This window comes from Acyrthosiphon pisum, chromosome A2 (assembly GCF_005508785.2).
Source record: "Acyrthosiphon pisum isolate AL4f chromosome A2, pea_aphid_22Mar2018_4r6ur, whole genome shotgun sequence".
NCBI classification, from domain to species: domain Eukaryota; kingdom Metazoa; phylum Arthropoda; class Insecta; order Hemiptera; family Aphididae; genus Acyrthosiphon; species Acyrthosiphon pisum.
Genome location: NC_042495.1, coordinates 95,236,302 through 95,260,257, shown reverse-complemented (window position 1 = coordinate 95,260,257; position 23,956 = coordinate 95,236,302). Strand labels below are relative to the sequence as shown.

The following is a 23,956-nucleotide window of genomic DNA, read 5'->3' as shown; positions in this document are numbered from 1 at the left end:
TTATTATTTAATACAATTAATATAAAATACAATTATAGCAAATATTTATATTTTTTCCAGGTTAATAATTATTAATTCGGTTACAAAGTAAATAAATAAATATTAAATGGCATGTCGGAATCCAATTCTCTATGTGTAGTTAAAAGTTTAACAATAAAACAATAATTAGATAATATTAGATAAAGTTAATTTTTTACATAATTAACATGTAAAAAAGAAAGTGTTTTGATCTTCCTGTTCATAATTTGTAGTTATAGTACGAAGAATACCAAATATTAAATATAGATCATACATTGATCGATGATGCTCATTAAGACTTTAAGGATCTAATTCCCCAAAGCCCCAACCACCACTAGGCATTTTATACACACTACATTTTCGGCATTTATAATAACATAATACCTATGTATTTATACTACAATTACCAACATTGAGCAGGAATCTTCCCCGTAACACAAAATTCCGGATCCTGAAATAATGAATTGTTATACATTAAATATGTAAACAATGTTTAGCGAATTTTTATTATTAGTGATTGTACTGCTTTTCAGTTTTTAATTCAATATTAAATAATAACATATAAATACTAATATAGGATAATATTTTTCTATCTTATACATAGTGAATTTGTGAGATATATATGGAGGCGATATTTTAGTTAATAATAGTGGGTGGGCAAACCTAACCTGATCTAACCTAACCTCATCGGAGGGGCTTTGGCCTGTGATTTTCTTTTAATAAGTATAGTAAATCACCGTGTCGAGCCAGGGCATATGTAATTAGTACTAACTGTACTAAGAATACCTAATATAGTAATATAAAATAATAATCTTCTATATTAGTTGATGGTAATTATTAATTATCAGGTCTCTAAGCCCCTAAGGACCCAATTACCAATATTTTTATCACTTAGAATTACATAATATTTACAACAGTTATCAACACTGAACAGGATGATGCAGATTATCGTCTTTCGAGTTTTCTGTCACGCAAAATGCCTGACATAATGAATTCTCATGCTAGTTATGCATTAAATACGTAAATAACGTTTAGTGAATTAAGATTATTATTAATTGTTTTAATCAGCATTAAATGCTTTTGCAGTTTGAACCAGGGCTTAAAACCGTTAAAAACCGTGAATTTTGAGAACCGGTTATCTAATTTATCTGCAGTTTGAAAAGCGGATACTGGTAACCGATTAACAAAAGTTTATAAATTCATATCCCAAAAACCAATTATCGACATTTCTGAAAATTGTTATTTTAGCGATACCCGGTAACCAGTACAATGAGGAAAAAAAACTTTGTTCCAATTACCAATTATTTATTTTTATTTCAGTTTATAGTTTTTATACTTTATTTAGTAGAAAACTAGAAAAATATTCTCTTTATCAGTAATATTGAAATAATGAATTTATGATATAATTGTACAGAAAATAGTAAATACGTACATGTCATACGGGTAATGACGTAATGGTATACCGTTTATGCGTATTATAAAATAATAATATATAGGTATATTATATTTTATATTTTAAATTAAAAATTATATATTTATATTTGTATTCTGTACTGATTATTTAATATTACCGGAATTCCATATGGCCGTTTCCCGTAATGCAGCCTACATGGACACATGGTTATATTTTATGACCTACAAAGTACTTATTGTATATAATATATAAATATATATCATATGATTTAGTATTTACTAACTACTTATCGTAGTATTACACTATTGTCTATTACCTGCTATTAATAATATTATTATTATTTGCTATTCAGTGATTCGTTTATTCGAAGTAACACAAACACTATCATTTCACTTTCAGTATTTTTGTATAGTACTCGTCACTACTTACTATAATATATTATAGCCAACAGAACTGCGTCTTGTTGTATAGTTTACCTATGTTATTCGCGTATGTGATGAAAAATAAAATACAAATTTTAAATGTCTTGATATCATACTAGTATCACAATTTATATTCGATTACAAACAATATCAATAAAGTGTTATCAGTAATTCTATGATGCATCTAACCAGTATGTTTCTAACGTGATGGAACCGCTCTTGGTTCGCTAGGTTGTGATGAATTAAAAAATGACAATTTAAAGTTGCTGACCAAGCGTTACAGCAGCACCACGAATTAAGATATACTTAAGGTATATCTTAATTAGGTATATCTTAATTCGTGAGCAGCACTGAATTATCGAAGGCACGGTAACTCATTTAATGACTTAATGAAAAGTGTAAACACATCATTATAAATAATTCATAGTTGATAACAAAAATGAAAAAATGTGATGTGAAAAGTGGTATTTAAGCCGCTTAAGATTGGTAAGCGGTTATTTAAATATTTTGAAAACCGTTAAAAATCGGTAACTGGTAATCGCTTTTTTATTGTGGTGTAAGGTAACCGGTAACTGGTAAACGGCACTTCTCAGAACAAGATAACTGGTAACCGTTTCTTAAAAAAATTTCGGCTTCTGACGGAGCCGATTACCCATAATTTTGGAAACGGTTTTAAGCCCGGGTTTGAACTCAATAGTATCATAATAAATAATAATATATTATATTATGTATCTAACTATATAAATATGAAATGAAAATCTCCCTACAGCAAATTTTCGTTCACTATTCCCAATAGTGAGTTGTTAGTTTTGATACTAGAGTGAATCGACCTATTATCAAACGTTTAGGTAAGAACATTATCTGGGTTTTAGCGTTGGTGATTTTTCGATATTTTCATTTTCGAGAAAAATAAGGGTATGTGAAATATTAAAAATTAAAAATGCTCATATCTCGCCAAATGCGTCAAACAGTTCGTCCTCCAATCGCTCCACCTCCGTCGTTTTTTGGCTGCACGCGAATTTCTTGAACGGTATGAAAGCGAGGGTGAAACTTTTCTTGACTCAATTGTGAATGGTAACGAAACGTGGGTGTGTCACTATATTCCCAAGTCAAAAAGGCAATCTCTACAGTGGCGCCATACCCATTCACCATCAACCAAAAAATTCAAAGTCCAATTTTCAGAGAGAAAGATCATGGCATCTGTTTTTTGGGACCGGAAAGGGTTGAATTGGTCGATTTTATGCCTTAAAGAACCACCATAAATGCAACTGCATACTGTGAGACACTCAAGAAGTTGAAAAAAAAATCAAGGACAAAAGTAGAAGAATGCTGACTCGTGGTGTGTCACTCCTTCATGACAACGCTAGACCTCATACCGCCCGTCTCACTCAGGACCTGCTTGTTTCATTTGGGTGGGATATTGTGACTCACCCACCCTACTCCCTGGCACCATCGGATTATCATCTTTTTAATAAATTTAAGGAGTTTTTGGGTGGACAACGATTTTCAAATGACGAGGAGGTCCAGGATGCTGTCGTAATTGGCTTCGGGTGGTGGAGCGGAAGGTATACGACGAGGGTATACAAAAACTGGTCCCTAGGCTTCAAAAATGTATTGATCTTAATGGCGATTATGTAGAGAAATAATGACATGTCTTGACACTTATCTTGTTAATTTAATTTAAATATATCCATTTTTCAATTTTTAACACATGTTGTAACCTTACTTTTTGGACGTCCCTCGTATAATACACGCGCGCACATGTTATATAAATTTTATTATTGAAACTGATAAAAATTAAAAACCGTATTAATTGACATTTGTATAGTAAGTTTAATTTTAATTTATCAGTTCGAATTATATTGTTATTGAAATTAAATTTTGTTTTATCATTATTATTGTTTTCGAAAAATTATTGGTACATAATATTATATTGTAAAGTTATATTAAGTATTAACAACTCTTCACATTAAATATAATATATATTAATAATTATTTTTTTGTTAGATTTAATAGTATAAACTAACATAATTTTCTACTTATAATTATAATCTTTACACTGATATTACTTACCAACAATTAAGTATAAATATATTAACCAGAAATACATTACATTCATTGTTAATACTGTGAGTTGAGATTAAAGTAAATTTATTTAAAATATATAAACAATAATGTAACTATGTGAAATTAATGCCACTATGCACTAAACAATATTTTACCGAATATTTTCTAACATAAGGTGTACCAAAATATACTATAACAATAAAAAATATATATTAAACACTGATAGTATCGTTATTGGATTAATTAACTTCATAAGTTAACACTTCATCAAATACAATGCTAGTATGTAGTCGGTTCGATATTATGCGCGTACTACCAGCTATATTTGATCACATTATCGACCTAAGGTCAAACTACGTATAGATAGGTGGCAATGAACAAATTATTAAATTGCTAACTTGTTTTAATAATAATTATATAATTGCTACTACTACGCGTTTACGTCAGATAGGTACACCAAAGACTGGATATACTGGTTATGCAGATTATGCAGAATTAGAGATGGGAGCTCAGTAAATTTTATCTAATTTTACCTGGTAAATTGTACCTGTAAGATAAATTTACGTTCATTTTACCGATAATTTTTACGGGTAATTATTTTTTCCGTTTTAAAATTTGGTGATAATGAGTGACCAGTCATTTCAATTGTTTTCATATGCACAACAACGCTATAGTGACATCTATATATCCACAATGCATGATATAAATATAACTAGCTATATACCTACTTATATTTATATCATGCACATGAGATCTTCCAGCAAATAATTATTACTAAGACAATTTTTAACACCATCGTCTCTGATTTACTTTAAACAATATTTTTAGTCCAATATAACTAATAAGTTTGGAGATGCTAAGCACCTCATGGCGCCCTCGTTTGTGCAACAATGCATATAGGTACTTATGATATATATAAATATAATATTTGTAGTAAGGAGTGGACGAGTGGTACATTGGTTAAATGACTTAAATGATTGAGTTTAGTTATACAAATGTAATTGAGTTCGTATTAAATTTACTAAATACAAATATTATACAGTATTAAAAAATGTACGTACATTTTACCGGTAAATGTACAGAAAAAAAATTTACGGTAAAATTCCCATCTCAGTGCAGAATACACACACATATATAATGTATACTATATACATATACACACGCCTCCTTATACGATATGATTGTATGTATTACTTTTTATAACAAAATTCTGTATTTAATAATGATATTGTATAAAACAATAAAACATTATCATCGGAATTTATTATATTGTATAAACACACTCGCACATACACACATCGATAAAGTGCTTGTGTTGTGTTTTTTATCACCTCAATCCTAACCAGACACTTCGACCGGACCACGATCAACCTTGATTAAACCATCGGGTCCGCGTCAATTTTTTATTTCACACGGCGTAAAAGATAGACTATTTTTCTACGCCGGTGTCTATTATTGGGTTATTTTTACAATATTTAATATTATATCACAATTATTTCTTATGCCTATTAAAAATAGCTCAATGGAAATTTCATGTTTCTCTGGTTTCGAGTTTTTCCAACTAATTCGATATTGCCAAAAAATGGGTATGATTAAAAACTCCGGTTTTTCCTTAATTTGTTTTTTGTTTTTCACGACTCCTAAGATATGGTTTCTGATATTTCTTGTACTACTCAAAAAGCGATAAAAACTTTTGTTTTTCAAATGAGAACATACCTTTTTTACCCAGGCTTAGGTACTAACAATGTATTATGACATATTATGTACTTATTATATGTACATGCTGCCGCCGTCAGCATTTCCCCCACTACGTCTGTAATGGTGACAATATACAGCACCCTCAATGGACAACTCTTTTCTCCCCGCTCTTCACCGTCTCTTCCTACGCAGATCATTTATACAACGACTACCAATAAATCATATATCGTTCACAATTCGGTGAGTACTTATTTATTTGGTTCCGTTTATAGTACCTACCTCTCTATTAGATAGTCCGGACTGACTGATCAATAAGAATTGAGGCTATTGAGCGTACGGTGATCATTGCAATATTATCTGCGTCATTATTGGCATCATTCGTCATTAGCGTAAGTCTACCAGCAACCATTGTACTACCAATGTATTATGACATATTATGTACTTATTATATTTAATTTAAATGAAGAATTTTATGAACTGTTAAAAATTTTTACACAGGTAAGTGAAGACTGCTTTATTCAATTATTTATTTCAATTACAATTGTAATAAAATATTTTTGTATCATTAGTATAATCTTATTAGATATAGTTATATTTGTTATACAGTCCACGAATCCATTGAATGTGGTACTTAATTTCTGTAAAAGCTGCGATTGAATTATTTGTATTTGGATCATTCACACTAGCTATTCCGGTTAAATAATAAGAATTAGAGTGTAAAAAGCTTAAGCCTGCACCGCTATCTCCCTTAGACACTCCTTGTCCTGAAACTAAAAATATTTTATCCATAATATTTATATTAATCATAATTTACAGTTATTCACTAGTGGGTACAATATAGATACCTATGCCTTTTTAAATTTTAATTACAAATAATGTACAGGTACTATATAGTACGAGGGTTTGTAAGTGGAATTTGTGATGAAAGTAACTGTTAGCCGATTATTCAATGCATTTCAAACCATGGGAGTTATTAATATTTATTATTAATTACCTAATTACAAATTAAAATTACATAGTGTGATTATCTAATCGTCAATGAATCATTCGTCATCTACTTCCAAAAAAATGTACCATATATTAATTACACATGATGGACAGGTACGGTATTACAAGGGTATTCGATATAGGTAGTATACCTGTATACCTGTATAATATGTAGCAGATGTGGTTTCTTTTTAACTAAAAGTTAAAACGGTAATAATATTATGCAGTTATACCTCACCAAAATACAACATTGCCCGCCCGATTACCTTTTGGCTTTTAGATACTATGGATCATTAACTAATAAAGTTGTCAAGTACAAAGTCAATACGTTATAGATTTAGCGTGTGGTACCGACAAAATGTAAATAGGTAGTTTGTATGCTTGATTTATAAGAATGTACTTTGTATTCTTAAATTAATTACAATTATTGTAAAAAGTGGTTCATTAGGTAATTTAAACATTTAATACTAATTAAGTAAATCTTCATTTTTAAAAAAGTCTACCTTCAATATTCTGTATCCAATAAATTTAAGTTAAGTCGATGGGTTCATGGTATTAATGTTTAAATATTTTATTACCTAATGCAGAACCGGCACAAAATTTATCATCAGTCACAAATGATTCAAATCCGTCTGTATACATATTCCGGCAAGAATCATGGTCGACGTATGGTAAAGATGATTCTAATAAAATAGGACTTGAAATGCCTGTTTCCGTCTTCCCCCAACTAACGATCTGTAAATGTATAATATCGTTATAATATGTACAGTTATAATTATAATATATTACAATTATAATATATTATAGGTAATAATATTATCGTATTTTCGTATAATTATATTACATTTTGTAGGTATTTTAAGATTTTATATCTTAATAATTATGTGTTTTTTTCAGTGTGTAAACATTTGTTTTAGTAGAAAAAATTATCGATTTTCAACGGCAGCATTTTTTCTAGTTGGTAGTTCTGTGAGGTAAATTTGGAAAATTCACAATTATTTTCATAAGCGTTGGAAAAAACAAACAAAAAAGCTAACGAATAACGGGGCTTTTTACGCAAAACCAGTTTTTGACAAAATCGATTTATTAAATTTGATTAATGCCATTTGGCGTTTTTCGAAATAGAATAATACCTTCATAGAATATAAATACAAAGATAAAATATAGGTATAATAACAGTATTTTTTACATCACTATAAATTTATGTAACTAAGTATAATAAAAAGGTGGGCAAGTAGATGTCGCTCTGCTGTATAGTAGGTTACAAGTGGGTCACTGTATAATGGATGGTATTAAATTTGAATTCAATGATATAATATCATTGTATAAGAAAAACGATTCTGAGCGGAGACTGAATCTAGATATAATAACAAAAAGAGTCAAAATATTTTCAAAATTGTATGGTGTACTGAAAATGAAAATATTAACATTCAGTGAAATTTTCAAATATCTACAGTCATTCGTTTTTTAATTACAATAAAATAAGAAAATCGTCACATGAGAAATCAAGAGAATATCAAATGTTATAAAGATATGAATTTCAAACGCCCATAAAAATTTAATTTGACTTTCTTGTAGACATTTTTTTTTTTTGATAAAGGTAGACAATATTATGAGGAATCTTGTATTACATTTTCAACTCTTAGATTTAAAAAGAAAAATTTTTACGAATTCTTAACCCAAAATAATTTGCTAATTTTCGTGATTTTTACATATTTTGTCAATTTTTGAACTTTAAATGCTAATAAAAAAAACTGTGACTAAGGATTTTTAATATTTTTGAAATATCATTGTCAAAATATAGTAGGAGCCTTGTATTAAATTTTCAAGTATTTTTACTCAACAAATAAAGTTTTATTGACATTCATAGAAAAAAAAACTAATAATATTGGAAACTGAATACGTTCCTAAACAGTTCAAAACAAATCAAAATATTTTGAAAATTTTATCATGTATAGAAAATGGAAATTCAAACAACCAGTGAAAATTGTATGTATCCACGGTCATTTGTTTTTAAGTTACACCAAAATCCAATATCAATTTTCTCGAAAACAGATTTTGCGTAAAAATTCCCGTTTTTCCTTAATTTTTCTTTTGTTTTTCATGGCGCTTTTGAAAACTACTGGGAAAATTTTACATTTGACCCCCCAAAGTACCAACTATATTCACTTTCCTATCAGAAAAGATACTGTTGAAGAAAATCCAAGGACATTTACTGTCCTAAAAGGTGATGACAGACACAAAAAAAATTTAGAAATTAAAAATTAAAAAAAAACACGCATCATTGTAAAATCAATACATTCATCGTTTCACTTAGAATCTAAAACATCACAATCTGAATCGTTTAAAGATGAGAATGTAAAAAAAAACCAAAAACATACAAACAAAAATGTTTGTTTCCGTACTAAAGCCTAGAGGTAGAATAAAATAAAGTTCACATTGTGCATGATTGTTGAGAGTGGAACATTTCTGGTTAAGTTCGACATAATGTTAGGGGGATAAAAATAACACTGTAGCCTAGTATTACTAGGAGTATGAACATCAAGTAGTTTAAGAAGCCTCGGGGTATCGACTCGACCCTCGATCAGACATCGAATGAAATTAATACCAAAATTATAACTTTTAGCTGAATGGTAATTGAATTTAAGTGCTTGAATATTGCGTATAATCATGTTTTGTGGGAGGGGGGGGATATTGAGGCAACAAACAACAACGCTTATAGAATAGTTTTGCACCCGACCAATGTGAATGTTAGCGGCGGTGTACGGTGATCCAGACAACGGACCCATATTCAAGAACCGAACGAAGTAAATAACGTTAAGCAGGAGCAAATGCCTGTATAGGCAATTAGGCAGGGATTGAAACCGGTTTAACCGGTTTTCCAAAAAACCGGTTAAAACCGCGGTTTTCTCATTTCTGAACACCGGAGGGCGCACACGAATTGCGTACCAAAACAGGTAAACGAACTTTTTTGAACGAATTGCGTCCCGGACGCAATTCATGTTACTTTTTGCCTTAACATATTTTTGGTGGTTTCCAAATTTTTTTTAAATTTTTTAACAATTTAAATATTTATCACAAAAATTATTATTATATGAAAACTAGATTTTAGTGGGATTGTACTTTTATAGATACTTTTATAAAAATATTTCGGACTATACGGACTTTCCAATCAATATGTAACTATGGATTATAATTTTTTGATTATCCTCATCCAAATATATGTATACACATTTTTAGAAGTTTTAAAAAAATATGCAAACCGATACAACAATATTGATAAGAAGTAGTCTAGAAAAACGACGAGTACCAAGAAAACCAATAAGGGAAAGAATACAATTTTTAGAAAATAAAATAAATCAATTAAATAATAATGAAATTAAAATTAAAGATTATGTTAACATATTAGCCGATAAATATAAATACAGACAAAATTAATACTAGTGATATTAACCTATGACTTATAACCTATAATATTATGATTTTTTTTTATATGTGAATATATGACGATTTATTATATAAGATATTATGTTTTCACTTTAAGAACCACTCAACTATAGAAAAAAAGGTAACATGAATTGCATCTGGGACGCAATTCGTTCAAAAGGGTTCGTTTACCTGACTTGGTACGCAATTCGTGTGCACCGACACCGGAACTGGAACCGAAACCAAAAGCTTTGAAACACCGGTTAAAAAACCTTAACCGAAACCTAACACCTTAAAAAACCGTTTTCAAAACCCAAACCGAAACCATAGAATTGAAAAACCGCTCTTGTACTGTTCTTGAAAAACGGATTAAAATTTAAAACTAATGTCGGTTTCTTTGAATTCCATAAAGTTAGTTATATTATTTGTAATTCTACTATTTTTATACGAAGAAATTATTATGTTTGGATTTATTGATAAAAATCCCGATGGAGTTACTGAGTATTACGAAATATTAATATAATATATATTATTACTAAACTTATGATTGAAAATTGAAAATACAAATAATATAGTGTGATGTTATTGTAATATACAATTAAATATTAATGTAATCGAATAATGATCTCAACCATAATATGGCAACATAATATTATGTCGAATGCAAAAGTAGGCATGAGGCACCTAAATTAGGTACAAAATATTCAAGTTAATAACACGAAATTAGTTCTGCTGAACGTTTATTTGTTATATCGTATATTGTACACTAATTATACAAAGTAGTCATATTTCAGGGCTTTAGACTCGGTTAATAGATAGTTAATAGATAATAAAAATCGAATCTACAGTAATTAGACAGGAAAATAAAATGGAACTTTTTAAAAACCGTTCCAAAAACCAAAACCGAAAATTTTCTAAAACCGTTCTTTAAACCGATAAAATATTTGAAAAACCTTTTTTAAAACCGATACCAAGACCAAAAAATTTAAAAAACCGGTCTTAAAACCTAAACTAAAACCAGAAAATTTAGAAAACCGTTCTCAAGAACTAAAACCGTAACCGTTAAAATTTTAAACGGTTTCGATCCCTGCAATTAGGGGAACAAAAATTAATTGTCTCCTTATTATTTAATTATTTTTATGTAGCTAAAAACTAATAACCGTTGATACTTTAAATTTTCCATAGTAAATTTACTTTTTTTTTAGATATTTATCTATTTTTATATTTCGATAATTAATAGTTTTTTTTAAATTTTTGTCGCCAAAAAAATGTTTGCTCCGTCAAAAATCAAAATATTTGAAAATATAATACAAAATTTAAAATTAGTTTTCCTACATTAAATATACGAGTTTATAATAATATATTGCTACTCATAATAATTTGGAAGCCATAAAAATATTAGGAACACAAAAAATAGCCACGGGATGAAAAGGTTTGTATACATCATTCTGATATAACCATTCAATGTTTAAAATTTGACATAGTTCATGAAAACTTTTAAATTATTTTGTAGTTAGTCACAAATTAATAACATATTCAGTTTTTATAGCTGAAGGGTTGAAAATTAAGTACACGGTATAGCATAAGTAGTTTATACTGACACGGAAAAATCTTAAAAATATATATATATACCTACATATTTTTTTTTATTGTTATTTTGGGTCCGTAATTTGGGACGAAATTAGATATTTAAACGAAGACTACCTAACGATATTAGTTATTTTGTTGCGATTTAAAAGTATAATTATAAAAGAGGCTGACCGACAGACTGTCAGACTGACTGACTGTTCAGAATCCTTTTTCGTATACAATGATATTATATCATTTAAATGTAAAACCATCCATTTCAATGATCCACTTGTAACCTACTGCTCAGCAGAGCGGTATTCATTTGCCTACTTTTTTTAGTTATGTATTGTAATTATCTATAATTTGTGACAGTAATTAAATCATATTGTAATTATTTAAATAATACTAGAGACCAACCTACCTTTCCTTTATCTCCATTGACTACATTGTATTTAACATTCCAATCGATACACACGGGTGCAACATCATTACTAAAAGAAACTCTGTTTTGTAACACAATAATAGCTATATCTTGAGCATGAAACCCAGTAAGTCCATTATAACCTTCTTTCAGGTTAATAATTTCCACCTATTAAATTGTTTTAATTTAGATTATTTAATATGTCGAACTAATTTATTATCTTTAGGCTTTTGAATTATTAATAACGTACATTCATTATTTGAGTAAAATCATTGTCGATAATTGTAAAATTTCTATCATATTTCCCAACAGCAATTTTGTATAAACTATCGTTTATTGATATATTACTGGATAACATACCTTTTTGCCAAAAACAATGAGCCGCTGAAAATTATATTAATTTAATTTTTATTCTTTTGAAAATACGTTGTACAAAGATTTTACCAGTAATGACTAAATTTGGTGCAATAATTGATCCTCCACAAATCAAGTCATAATTATAGTTTTTTTGTTTTAATTGATATATTCCAACATTCCAAGGTGCCGTTCCAACAAGTGCTTTTTCGCCATTTCCGATCAATACTTGGTTTTGGATATATAATCTACCGCAATCTAAAATAATATTTGAATAAAAATATAAATATAAATTATAATGATTAAGAGGACGCCACACGGATATTTGTTGTCTCCGTCTAACAAGTGCGTAACATACCAAATTGACGCTCAGCAGATCATGTTTAGATTCGTTAGTTTTAAAATTTAAGTGAATCGACCTATTATGAAACTTGATGATAAGAACATTATCTTTGTTCATGTGTTTATTCAGATTTCTCAGTTTTAAAGTAAGTTATGAGTATTTTAATTTACCTACGCTAGAATCTAGATTATATACGCATAACTTTTACTGTAATTTTTAAACTAACGGAGTTAAACAGGATCTTCTGAGCGTAAATTTATTATGTTACGCACTAGCGCTCTTACTTACACTAACAAATGCTGGTGTAACGTCCTATGAAAATATTTATCTAGATAAGGTAAGATATCAGCAATTATTATCTAGATAATCTCAACACTGCTTGTAAGGCAGAGACAGCAAATATCCATGTGGTTTCCTCTTAATAATACGTAATAATACCTACAGAATAGGCATAATGATGACTGTTTAAAAATGTACATCAAACAATTATGCCTAACATAATGATTATTAATTGTACTTCCTTAATTATATAATTTATAATTCATACAAAAGTACTTGGATACAGTGAATGATAAATTAACTAGTAAAATATGTATAAATTAGAGACTTATAATGTTTATATGACAAAAAATACAATTACGTGGATTGCAACTATATAGTTGTTTATTCCACGTTCCGTTAGACTGACAATGTAATTCAAGTGGAGCAGCATCTTGTCCATTTGGTGCAATATATGTTGGCTTACATGATGGTATTGCTATTGTATCGGGTATCGATAAATTCGAACAATTAGCATACTTACAATTATGACTGCATTTAATATCTAAACTATCTGATTCTAGAGGTGGACACATTTCTATAAACGTAAATAAATTATAATCAATCATAACAACAATTTGTACTTAAAATATAGAAATAAATAAGTAATTCGTACAACATTTGAACTACTACACAATACTTACTGAAACACAATTTATCAAAATTGGATAACCATTTTCCACTTCCCAGACAATATCTAAAGCTATATGTATAAGCCTTATGATATCCAACCTCGCAATTCTCAATGACAGTAAGTTTATTATTAATTAATGTCCCGTGAGATAAAATATCATTTGAACCTTCATACGAATATACAACTCCCTCGACGGTCGGTAAAACGCACGAACTCCCTGTGAACTGTCAAAACCTTAAATGTTAAATATACTTATATATATTCTTTCTAAAATATCTTAGTTTTAACGTCATTAAGAAAACCAAGCCAATATAATAAATTTAAAATTTAAATGATACCTTTAAAGAAATATGGTTACGTACATGTTTATTTAAAACTCCACGAATCCATTGAACATGGTATTTAATGTCTGTAAAACCTAAGACTGGGTTGTTTGTTTTGCTTAAATCATAATTGACACTATGTATCCCGGTTAAATAATATGAATTAAAGTGTAAAAAGGATATTCCTGCTCCAAGATCTTGAGCCGATATTTTTGTTTCTGAAACAAGAGATATTTTCAGTAGCGTACGCAGGATTTTAGTTCGGTTAGGGTTTTACCTATGTAAATAATTTACATTATTTTTTTATATAATTGGTTATAAGTTATAACAAACTATAGTTAGTCTACATTTAAAACACTCGAGTGTTTAACCGGGATACTTGGTCATCTATATAATATAGTCTTCGGGTCGTAATATACGTGGTAATAATCGATGGACGATGACCGACGCCTTTGTCATAGGTATTTTACAATTTATTTTACATCTATTAAAAATGACCAACAATTGATCGACTCTGTGTATTGAAATGGTGGTAATTGGTAAATACATTTTTGTTGTAAAAGGAAGAAAAAACCTTAGATCCCTACCCCTGAGTACACCACTGGATATTTTATACATAAGACACAAATTAAACATATTAATATTGTAAAATAGTGAGTGCAAAGACATCCGTTAAATTTTCCGGGTGGAGAGCAAAATTTTTTTTTATTTATTTGTAAATTAACACTATTTCGTGTTTAAGAACATAATGAACAATGTAACAGTATCAATCATTTAAACCTAATATCCATAAAAGAAGATGATGACATTGGTACGTGTGATTATTGGTTATTATTAGTTTACGATATGGCCACATTATTTGCGAAGTTGAGACGAATCTCTGGTAAATAAAAGGGCCATGGAGCCTATTTTACGTGGCAAACGAAAACAAAATCTCTCAATCAATCTGACCTTTAATTATTCTTTGGGTTAAATTAACACAAAATCTGACGTGGCATTTTGATCATGGTTCGAAACTGGGTATCCCACAAAATAGCGCCTTAGAATGCAGGCATAGGCAAAATACATGCTAAACTGCCGGACTATAATTACGGGTAATGGTAAACTCCTATAATTGTAGGTAATCTCCTACATAGACATAATATTCACTCCTACAAATGATGGTAAAACAATCAATGATAAGTTTAAAAAAAAAGTCAAATTCATATTTAAAAAGAGTGACAAGTGAATACTACTTGTATCGCTGTTGTTTCCTCTTAGCACCGGTACTTATATAAATTATCAAATTTAATAATTTCCTCTAGTTTAAATCGTTTAATAATTTAATTATTAAATATTAAAAATCCAAATGACTTATGTGTATAGGTAAATAAATCAAAATTATGTTAAAAAAGAAATCAGTAGAAAAAATATGTCTTCGTATTTTCGACATTAAAAATAAAATATCTGTCTTCAATACATTAATACATATTATACAAAAATAAAATCAGCTACCTATGTAAATAAAAACTTAAAGAATAATAAATTAAAATAAATCGTTAAACAAGTGTGAATCGTATTAGCTGTTAAAAATTCAAGGCAGGTATTTGCTTTGCTAATAAGTAATAAATTAAATTCTGGATCATTAGAATACCTTGAAGAGAGACCACGACTGAAGTTTTTTGAAAATATTTTGTTGTAAATAGAAAAAACATGCCGATTGTGTTGCGAGAAGAAACTTATAATTTAATGCATTAATTGTTCTTTTTTTCTAAATCAGTGACGATTTATAAATCTGGATTATCATACATTTTTTAAAGTGAAAATTTCTCTTGGAAGGCTTTGTTCTCCATTTGAATCATGGGAGTAAATGCGTGAAAATATCAGCAACACTAACAAATGTAACACGTAATGCTTTCTATCCAATGCATCTATAGTATGCACATTCTATATATGTTTGAGAACCACCCGGGGATGGTCCTCTCCCTTTTTAAATTAGCCAATCTTCTGCCCAGAGGTCTAATCTAGTCTAATCTAATATAATAATATAATCTATCTAATCTCATCCAATCTAATCTAATCTAAACATCTCTTCACTTCGATGCTATAGGCAATTAATAATATTATTATAAATCGTTACCGATTTTCTTCCTATGGCTTGTGTGTCGCGGCCTTGACAATTTATTCCCAGCGCACGTATAGAAGTTTCACTTCAAAAAACAATATAGATATTGTCTAAAACTGGTGTTACATAAAAATCCGCGTATTATTAATTATTTTTTTAAGTTATTAAGAAAAATACTAGAATAATTTAATTTTGACCCTCAAATATCAACTAGGTACAATAGGTATATCAAAAATCTCCACCATAAAACGAAACATTTTTACTGCTACTTACTATACGTTTATCACTACAGCAATCAAAATCTAAATTTGTATTACCCTGTGTAAAATTGGAACAAAACTTATCAATAGTCACATATTGATCAAATACGTCTGGTTTTATATGTCGACAAGTAACAGGGTCAATATATTGAACCGATCTTTCTAATAAAACAAGAATTTGTGAGTCATTCTTCTCGTTCCATAAACTAACCTGAAAAATATGAAAAAGTTGTATAATGTACAATTATAATAAAGGTATAATAGGTATCTCGTTATGTAAGTATCAGCAATGAATTAAATTGTAATTTTAAATATAGTCTGACAAATCATAAGTATTTTACTTTGAAGATAGATCGAATACGAAATTAGATAACTGTTTAAGGATTTTACAAAAATGTTTTATTTTGGGTGCCAATGTAAACCCTAGCACTTGTGATAACAACAATAATTATACTTGCAAAACTCATTCTAGGTATTAGGGATGAGCTAAGAGGCAATGTAGCCCATGTTGTTCATATTAGAGCGGACTAATTGTTGATATTGCAGAGCCCAATCTGAAAGTAATTTAAAGTTGGTTTTTTGAACTTCAAAAAACCTCAGAGAAAAGTTGTGACGTAAATTAACTTAAAGGGGCTAAATTCAAACGACTTCCTCATTTTTGGCTAAAATGTACATGGCAAATTGTACATTTTTAGCATAATTTAAACTAGAGAAATTCTGAGTAGAAAATCTGGTACTAAGCCGGGTACCGAGTACTGGCCGAGTAAAATTGTTTATACTAACCGGGTATTGAGTATTGGCCGAGTAAAAATTTTAATGCTACTTATACTAGTATTAAAGTATCAACTAACAATTAGTGATTAAGAAATTATTAATAGTATAATTTAAGTCTTTAAACAGTAAACACGAGATTTATTTTTGTAACTCATAGAAGAAAAACATGATTTTTTTATAATCAACTGGCTATTGTAAATCGGTTCAGTTATTCCAATATGTACCAAAATAAATTATAATTCATTACCCTAGAATTTTAGATTATTCTGCTATATTAATTATAGGTATGCATATATTTATAAATAGATTATCAGTTTTCGCTATTGGATATGAGTCGAGTAAAAATGTAGTATTTCGCTGGGTACCGAGTAGTGGCCGGGTAAAAATGTAGGTATTACGCCGGGTACCGAGTAATGGCCGAGTAAACATGTAGGTATTACGCCGGGTATCGAGTAAGAGCCGAGTCTTAAATATGATATCGAGTACCCGGCCATCGAGTAATATTGCCGGGTACCCGGGATATCTCTAATTTAAACCTCATAAGCCGTTGGTTTTCGGAATTTATTCTTAGTTCATCGATTTGAAGCTAGCACAAAAATGTATTAACTTATGTGGATAACTTAACCGTAACCAACGACCACTTTTTGGATATTAAACCAGACAACTAATTTCAAATTATTTTTTATGTACCTACCTATTTAATAAAACTACATAGATACTATAAAATACAATACAACATATTTACCATTCCTGTATCTCCATTCTCTACTTTATATATACTATTCCAATCAATACAAACAGGTACAAAATCATTACTAAACAAAAATTTTTCCACCAACACAATAATAGCAATATCTTCAGCATAAAACCCATGTTTCCCATTATAACCTTCTTTTACGTAAATTATTTCCACCTGAACAATTGATATAGTTTATATTATACATATCATAACCAATTATTTGTAGACTTTGAATTATTAATACTTTACACCACTTGTTTGATAATTGTTATTGTCAATAGCAGTAACAATAATTTGATAATTCTGAACTAATATTTTATTAGAAAACATAACATCTCTCCAAAAACATTCAGCTCCTAAAAAGTTATTTAATTAATTTCCATTCTTATTCTTAAATACAATGTATAAGGATTTTACCAGAAATTACTACATTTGGAGTGATAATTGACCCTCCACAAGACAAGCGATATTCCATAATTTCTTTAGATTGTCGACTTATTAAAACATACCAAGGTGACGTTCCAACAATTTCAAACTTATCATTTTGGATATATTGAGTTCGATTGGAATACACTCTTCCGCAATCTATAACATTATTAGATAGGTACCTTAGATGTATACATATATAATATTACAATATTATAATATTAGAAATTCTATATTAATATTAATATGATTAACTCTGGCATCTATTAGTCATCACACAAACATATATATATATAAATAATAATATTAAATGTAGTATAGCTATTATTTTGTACTTGTGGTCGTATTTGGTCCATACTCATATTGAGCACACAACTCTTTGGTCTCGTCTGAACCATCTGAACAATCCTTACGACCATCACAAACCCACGACCATTCAATACACAGTCCATTTGAACAATAAAACATATCCTCAGGGTTTCTACAATTTTATTCAAATGTACAACAAATTATTATTTAATACAATTAACACTTAGGTATAGAAAAAAAAAAATGTTATACAATTTATATTTTTTATTTTCTTCTTTGTCAATATACAATCTGTAAATTATGTTACAATAAGAATATTTGCTACAATAAAAATACTTGACAAGAGTTACTTGATAAAAAGAGTAACCTAGTAGTTACACTTTATTCAAGCAAATATAAATAACACAATATATAATTAAATGTTATAGGGAATGTCAGAATTCGATGACCCATGCGTGGTCAAAATATAACAATAGAAAAAAATGTGTAGATACTGGATAGTATATAAAGTTAATTTTTTACATAATTAACATAAAAAAAGAGGTTTTAATCTTAATAATCATAATGTGTAGTTACTATAGTTAGTACTATGAATACCTAATATTAAATAAAGTTCATATATTGGTTGATGGTGTTTATTAACGCTTTAGGACTCTAAGCCCCCATGGCCCTAAACACCATTATTTTCGCCGCTTATATTAACATAATAATTATTTATATTACAGTCACCAACACTGAGCAAGATGATACAGCTTGTCGTCTTTCGAGTTTTCTGTCAGACAAAATTCCGGATGCTAAAATAATGAATCCTTATAAATTAAATACTAATAATATCATATTTTAGGTAATATTTTGAAATATTTTGTAATCATATATGATATAATTTTTTTTTTTTTGGTGGGTGGTTGAGGCTTAACCGAGGTAAAGAGGTTATTAACCTTTGGAAATTTGGTTTTCTGTGAACACGTGTGTGTTTGGCAGATTTTTATTGGGCACCAGTAGGTATCTGTCATGCCCGGGGGGGGGGGGGGGGATGGCAGCACTACTCTCCAGATACCGTGACTTGTCCGAAGAAAAACGCCACCCACGGCCGGGATCGAACCATGATATCATTTATATCGTGCATGGGTTGGAAATAATTTAGTAAATAATATTGGGTATACCTATAGGGGAACAAACATGTTGACCAGTCAATAAAATGTAAAAATAAAACCACACGTTTCATTCGAAGGCTGCTTACAACTAATATAATTTTTGTCACAATACAATCGCTATCATATAATATTATTTTAAATATATTATCGCGAGAACAAATTAATGTAGGTACAACGGTTTTGTTGGTAAATATTTATAAATATTGGAGTAGCTGTCTATTTTTCGGAATTTTAATTTTGTCAGTTTATAATTATTAATAAAACTTATAGATATTCTTCAACAGAATTATTTCTGATAGTGAATTATCTAGTTGGTACTTTGGGTGGTCAAAAGTAACCAGTAGTTTTCAAAAGCGCAGACAAAATAAAAATAAAAATTAAGGAAAACAGGTTTTTTTAAGCAAAATCTGTTTTTGACAAAATCGATTTTAGTTTTCAGTGTAATTAAAAATCGAATAACTGTAGATACTTGAAATTTATACCTTTTGTTTGTTATATCAATTTCTATACTTGACATTCTAGTTCAAGGATTCATGTTTTAATTGTTCAGTCTTAGCTATTAAAGTTGAACATGGCACCTTGTAAATATTTTGAACATTTTATCAAGTACAGGAATTGATAAAATAAACATAAGGTACACATTTCAAGTAACTACAATTATTCGTTTTAAAATTATACTGAAAACCAAAATCAATTTTGTCGGAAACAGTTTTTGCGTAAAAAATCCCGTTTTTCCTTAGTTTTTATTTTTATTTCCCCTGCGTTCTTGAAAACTACTGGGAAATTTAAATTTTGACCTCCCCAAAGTACCAACGATATTCACTTTCTGATCGAACAAGATACTGAAGTTGAAAATCGTATAGCATTATTTCGACTACTTATCGTGTACACAGACACAAAAAAAATAAAAAATAAAAAAAAAACACACATCATTGTAAAATCAATACATTCATCGTTCCACTCAGAATCTAAAATAAATAAAAAATAAAAAAAAAATAAGAAAATAAAAAAAAAATAAAAAAAAAACACACATCATTGTAAAATCAGTACATTCATCGTTCCACTCAGAATCTAAAATATTAGTAAAGATAATAATTCTAAAAATGTTATTTGTGAGGTTTCTATAAATGTTGGACATCCCCCGACAAAATACCCAAAATACATCACTGATTGTTTAACTGTGTAATAATATCATATGTGGTCTATAATACGATGATAGTAATAGTAGATATAACCTTATATTGCAAAAAGTGAATAGATAGGTGAATGAATAGGTAATTAACAAGGTGAATTTGTTAGATAATACGATAATACGAGATAATTAATTTAGACAGTCAAACACTCATGCTGAGTGCTGGAATAACTCGATATACAATATAGGTACATATAATATGTACGCACTCGCTTTGAATCGCAAAAATATTGTCGAAGTGCATGGACTAGCATTGACGTTGTACACCGGATCCTCTTGTGTAAAAGATTTGTGTCTGACTCGACGATTCTGTATGCTCCTTATATAGAATGATATTTGTGCTATTGATTACATCATACAAAAAATAATAATATATTTATTACATTATAGATCAACTAATTTAATATTTAAAAAATAAATCTACAATTTAATTAATAATAAAAATAAATTTAATGTTTATAAAAATGTAACAATATATTATAATGATGAACTGGTTTATAAAATCTGAACAATAAGTATTGATTGATACATTTCGTTTAATTACAAAATTCACTTATTAGCTATTTTAAAGTATCGTTTATAATTATTAATATAAAAATGGGTTTGGTTATGTACTTTAACCCGAACCAAAACTGGTCTGCAATGAAGTACGGACGACGAAAAATTACATTTATGAAGTATGAAACAATAAGTAATTCATGATAAGATAGTTTAAATTTCATAAAAAAACGGTTTATTACAAGCTCGGTTAACAACACGGATATCTATATCCGTGGTTAACAATGATACGAATAATATATGATAACAAAGGTCATCAGCTGTATGATCGCCACTCGTAAAACAACCTGCTGCTGCAGCTGATGATAAAGCAGTCGTGGATCTCAAATTCTCAACGTTATATTTTAATATCATTCAATATTATATCTGATAGTGAATTATTGTGGAATTGAAGTATTTCAAACATAAAACTGAAATCATCGCTCTGTACGAAACAATTGCTAAAATCAAAATTTTGTATATACTGGTTAGTAAAATCATTTCTCTGACAAGGTAATGGTAGAATATTAATGCTTGGTTTAATTAATGAATACACTGTATCAAAAGTTGACTGATATGAAACCAACTTTTTCTGCTTTTCAACAATATATGAATCTATACATTCTTGTAAGTTGTAATTCTTTTATTCGATGGAGATCATTATATGATAACGTGATAAATTGGTTATTAACATACAATTTGATAGTAAGCTGATTTAAATTAGCTGAGTAATACATGGTATCTGTTATTTTTATACGTTTACAATTATTAGTATGTAGATTATTAGTTATTGAGCTATAAATTGGATCCAAAATTAATGTATACCACTGTATTAAATCGATCATTAACATTTTTTTTTTGTGAAATTACATTGGAGTAATATAATGACTGTGAACATATTTTTATCAACCAAAAATCCAACAGTTACACTTTTCTTGCTCAGATGTCGTATATCGATTACTGACTTTGAAACAACAATTGGAATCATATTGTACTGCGACGTGTTCTTTTTGATATGGTCGATTTTTGATGATTTTTAAAAAAAAACGTACAAATATAAAAATGTTTTAACTTTAAAAAACGTAAAATAAAATAACGGATGATCCTTTAAAAGACAAATATTTGAAAACTGAGTATATGACTTGAATCCTGTATTATTATATACTGAACTTATTTGGTTGAAATTGATATAAAAAACTAAAGTGACTATGAAACCAAATCAAATAACGCATAGAGAGGGGATAGCTAGGTACTTACCTGGAAATCTTCTAATATCGGTATTGAAAACTTGAAACCGAAATCGAAAAAATTAAAAACAGGTATACAAAATCGAAACCGAAACCGAAATTATTTCAATCGGTTTCAAGCCCTGCTGAAAATTATAAGTGCGTGCGGTTTTTGGATACAATAATTTTAAAAATTGTGCGGTGTTAACCTATCAAAAGTGTGCGGTTTGTTCTGTATTTTATCATCGCAAGTATGTGGTTTTAGGAGTTAACGGAAGTACTGAAGTAGCAGCAGGTGCCTGAATTCTGCATAAACAGATCCCCGCGTTTGTACCTCATCTGCTGCTTTTGCTGTTTCTGTTTGTAAGGTAAACTTATAACGTATCACACACACACACACACACACACACACACACACACACACGAATATGGTGACTGTGATTTTAACGTAAACCTCGTGGATTAAATTAACTCAACAGAAAGCCACAGAGTTAGGATTTTAGATTCTGAGTGGAACGATGAATGTATTGATTTTACAATAGTGTGTGTTTTTTTTTTATTAATTTTTTAATTTTTAATTTTTTTTTGTGTCTGTCATCATCTTTTAGGACAGTAAAAGTGCTTGGATTTTCTTCAACAGTACCTTTTATGATAAGAAAGTGAATCAAGTTGGTACTTTGGGGTTTAAATAATTAATAGTAATTTGGGGGAAAATAGTTTTCAAAAGCGCCGTGAAAAACAAAAGAAAAATTAAGGAAAAACGGTAATTTTTACGCAAAATCTGTTTTCGAGAAAATTGATTTTGGTTTTTGGTGTAACTTTAAAACGAATGACTGTAGATACATGAAATTTTCACCGGTTGTTTATATTTCCATTTACTATACATGATACAATTTTCAAAATATTTTGATTTGTTTTGAACTGTTTACGGACAATTTCAGTTTCCAATTTAATTAGTTTTTTTTTCTATGAATGTCAATAAAACTTTATTTGTTGGGTAAAAATACTTGAAAATTTAATACAAGGCTCCTACTATATTGTTACAATAAGATTTTAAAAATATTAAAAATCCTTAGTCACAGTTTTTTTTTATTAGCATTTAAAGTTCAAAAATTGACAAAATATGTAAAAATCACGAAAATTAGCAAATTATTTTGAGTTAATAATTCGTAAAAAATTTTCTTTTTAGAACTAAGATTTTAAAAAATAGATACAAGATTCCTTATAGGATTATCTACCTT

The 23,956-nt window shown here is 28.9% G+C and overlaps 3 protein-coding genes across 4 annotated transcripts in view; all 3 read right to left on the bottom strand.

The window, feature by feature from the left end:
- Nucleotides 1–4,224, bottom strand: part of LOC100572703 (suppressor of tumorigenicity 14 protein homolog) — a 6,154-nt gene extending 1,930 nt beyond the window's left edge. The window contains exons 1-2 of the mRNA XM_029488993.1: nt 3,928–4,224; nt 430–469 (exon numbers count right to left, since the gene is read on the bottom strand). Coding sequence (XP_029344853.1) covers nt 430–469; nt 3,928–3,973 — 86 coding nt within the window. The 5' untranslated portion in view covers nt 3,974–4,224. The remainder of the gene's footprint in view (nt 1–429; nt 470–3,927) is intronic.
- Nucleotides 1–10,316, bottom strand: part of LOC100575039 (mannan-binding lectin serine protease 2) — a 24,452-nt gene extending 14,136 nt beyond the window's left edge. The window contains exon 1 of the mRNA XM_029488994.1: nt 10,180–10,316. The gene's annotated coding sequence lies outside the window, so the exon portion shown is untranslated. The remainder of the gene's footprint in view (nt 1–10,179) is intronic.
- Nucleotides 6,107–23,956, bottom strand: part of LOC100161604 (modular serine protease) — a 19,255-nt gene continuing 1,405 nt past the window's right edge. Inside the window, exons 2-15 of one of the 2 annotated variants that reach the window (XM_001946455.5) lie at nt 19,340–19,400; nt 18,633–18,778; nt 18,289–18,456; nt 18,121–18,227; nt 17,878–18,045; nt 16,416–16,569; nt 14,034–14,212; nt 13,682–13,895; nt 13,360–13,575; nt 12,467–12,634; nt 12,273–12,406; nt 12,023–12,190; nt 7,185–7,341; nt 6,107–6,389 (exon numbers count right to left, since the gene is read on the bottom strand). In XM_001946455.5, the coding sequence (XP_001946490.2) occupies nt 6,199–6,389; nt 7,185–7,341; nt 12,023–12,190; nt 12,273–12,406; nt 12,467–12,634; nt 13,360–13,575; nt 13,682–13,895; nt 14,034–14,212; nt 16,416–16,569; nt 17,878–18,045; nt 18,121–18,227; nt 18,289–18,456; nt 18,633–18,778; nt 19,340–19,400 (2,231 nt within the window). In that variant the 3' untranslated portion in view covers nt 6,107–6,198. The remainder of the gene's footprint in view (nt 6,390–7,184; nt 7,342–12,022; nt 12,191–12,272; nt 12,407–12,466; nt 12,635–13,359; nt 13,576–13,681; nt 13,896–14,033; nt 14,213–16,415; nt 16,570–17,877; nt 18,046–18,120; nt 18,228–18,288; nt 18,457–18,632; nt 18,779–19,339; nt 19,401–23,956) is intronic. The other variant, XM_016800469.2, reaches the window with a different exon arrangement.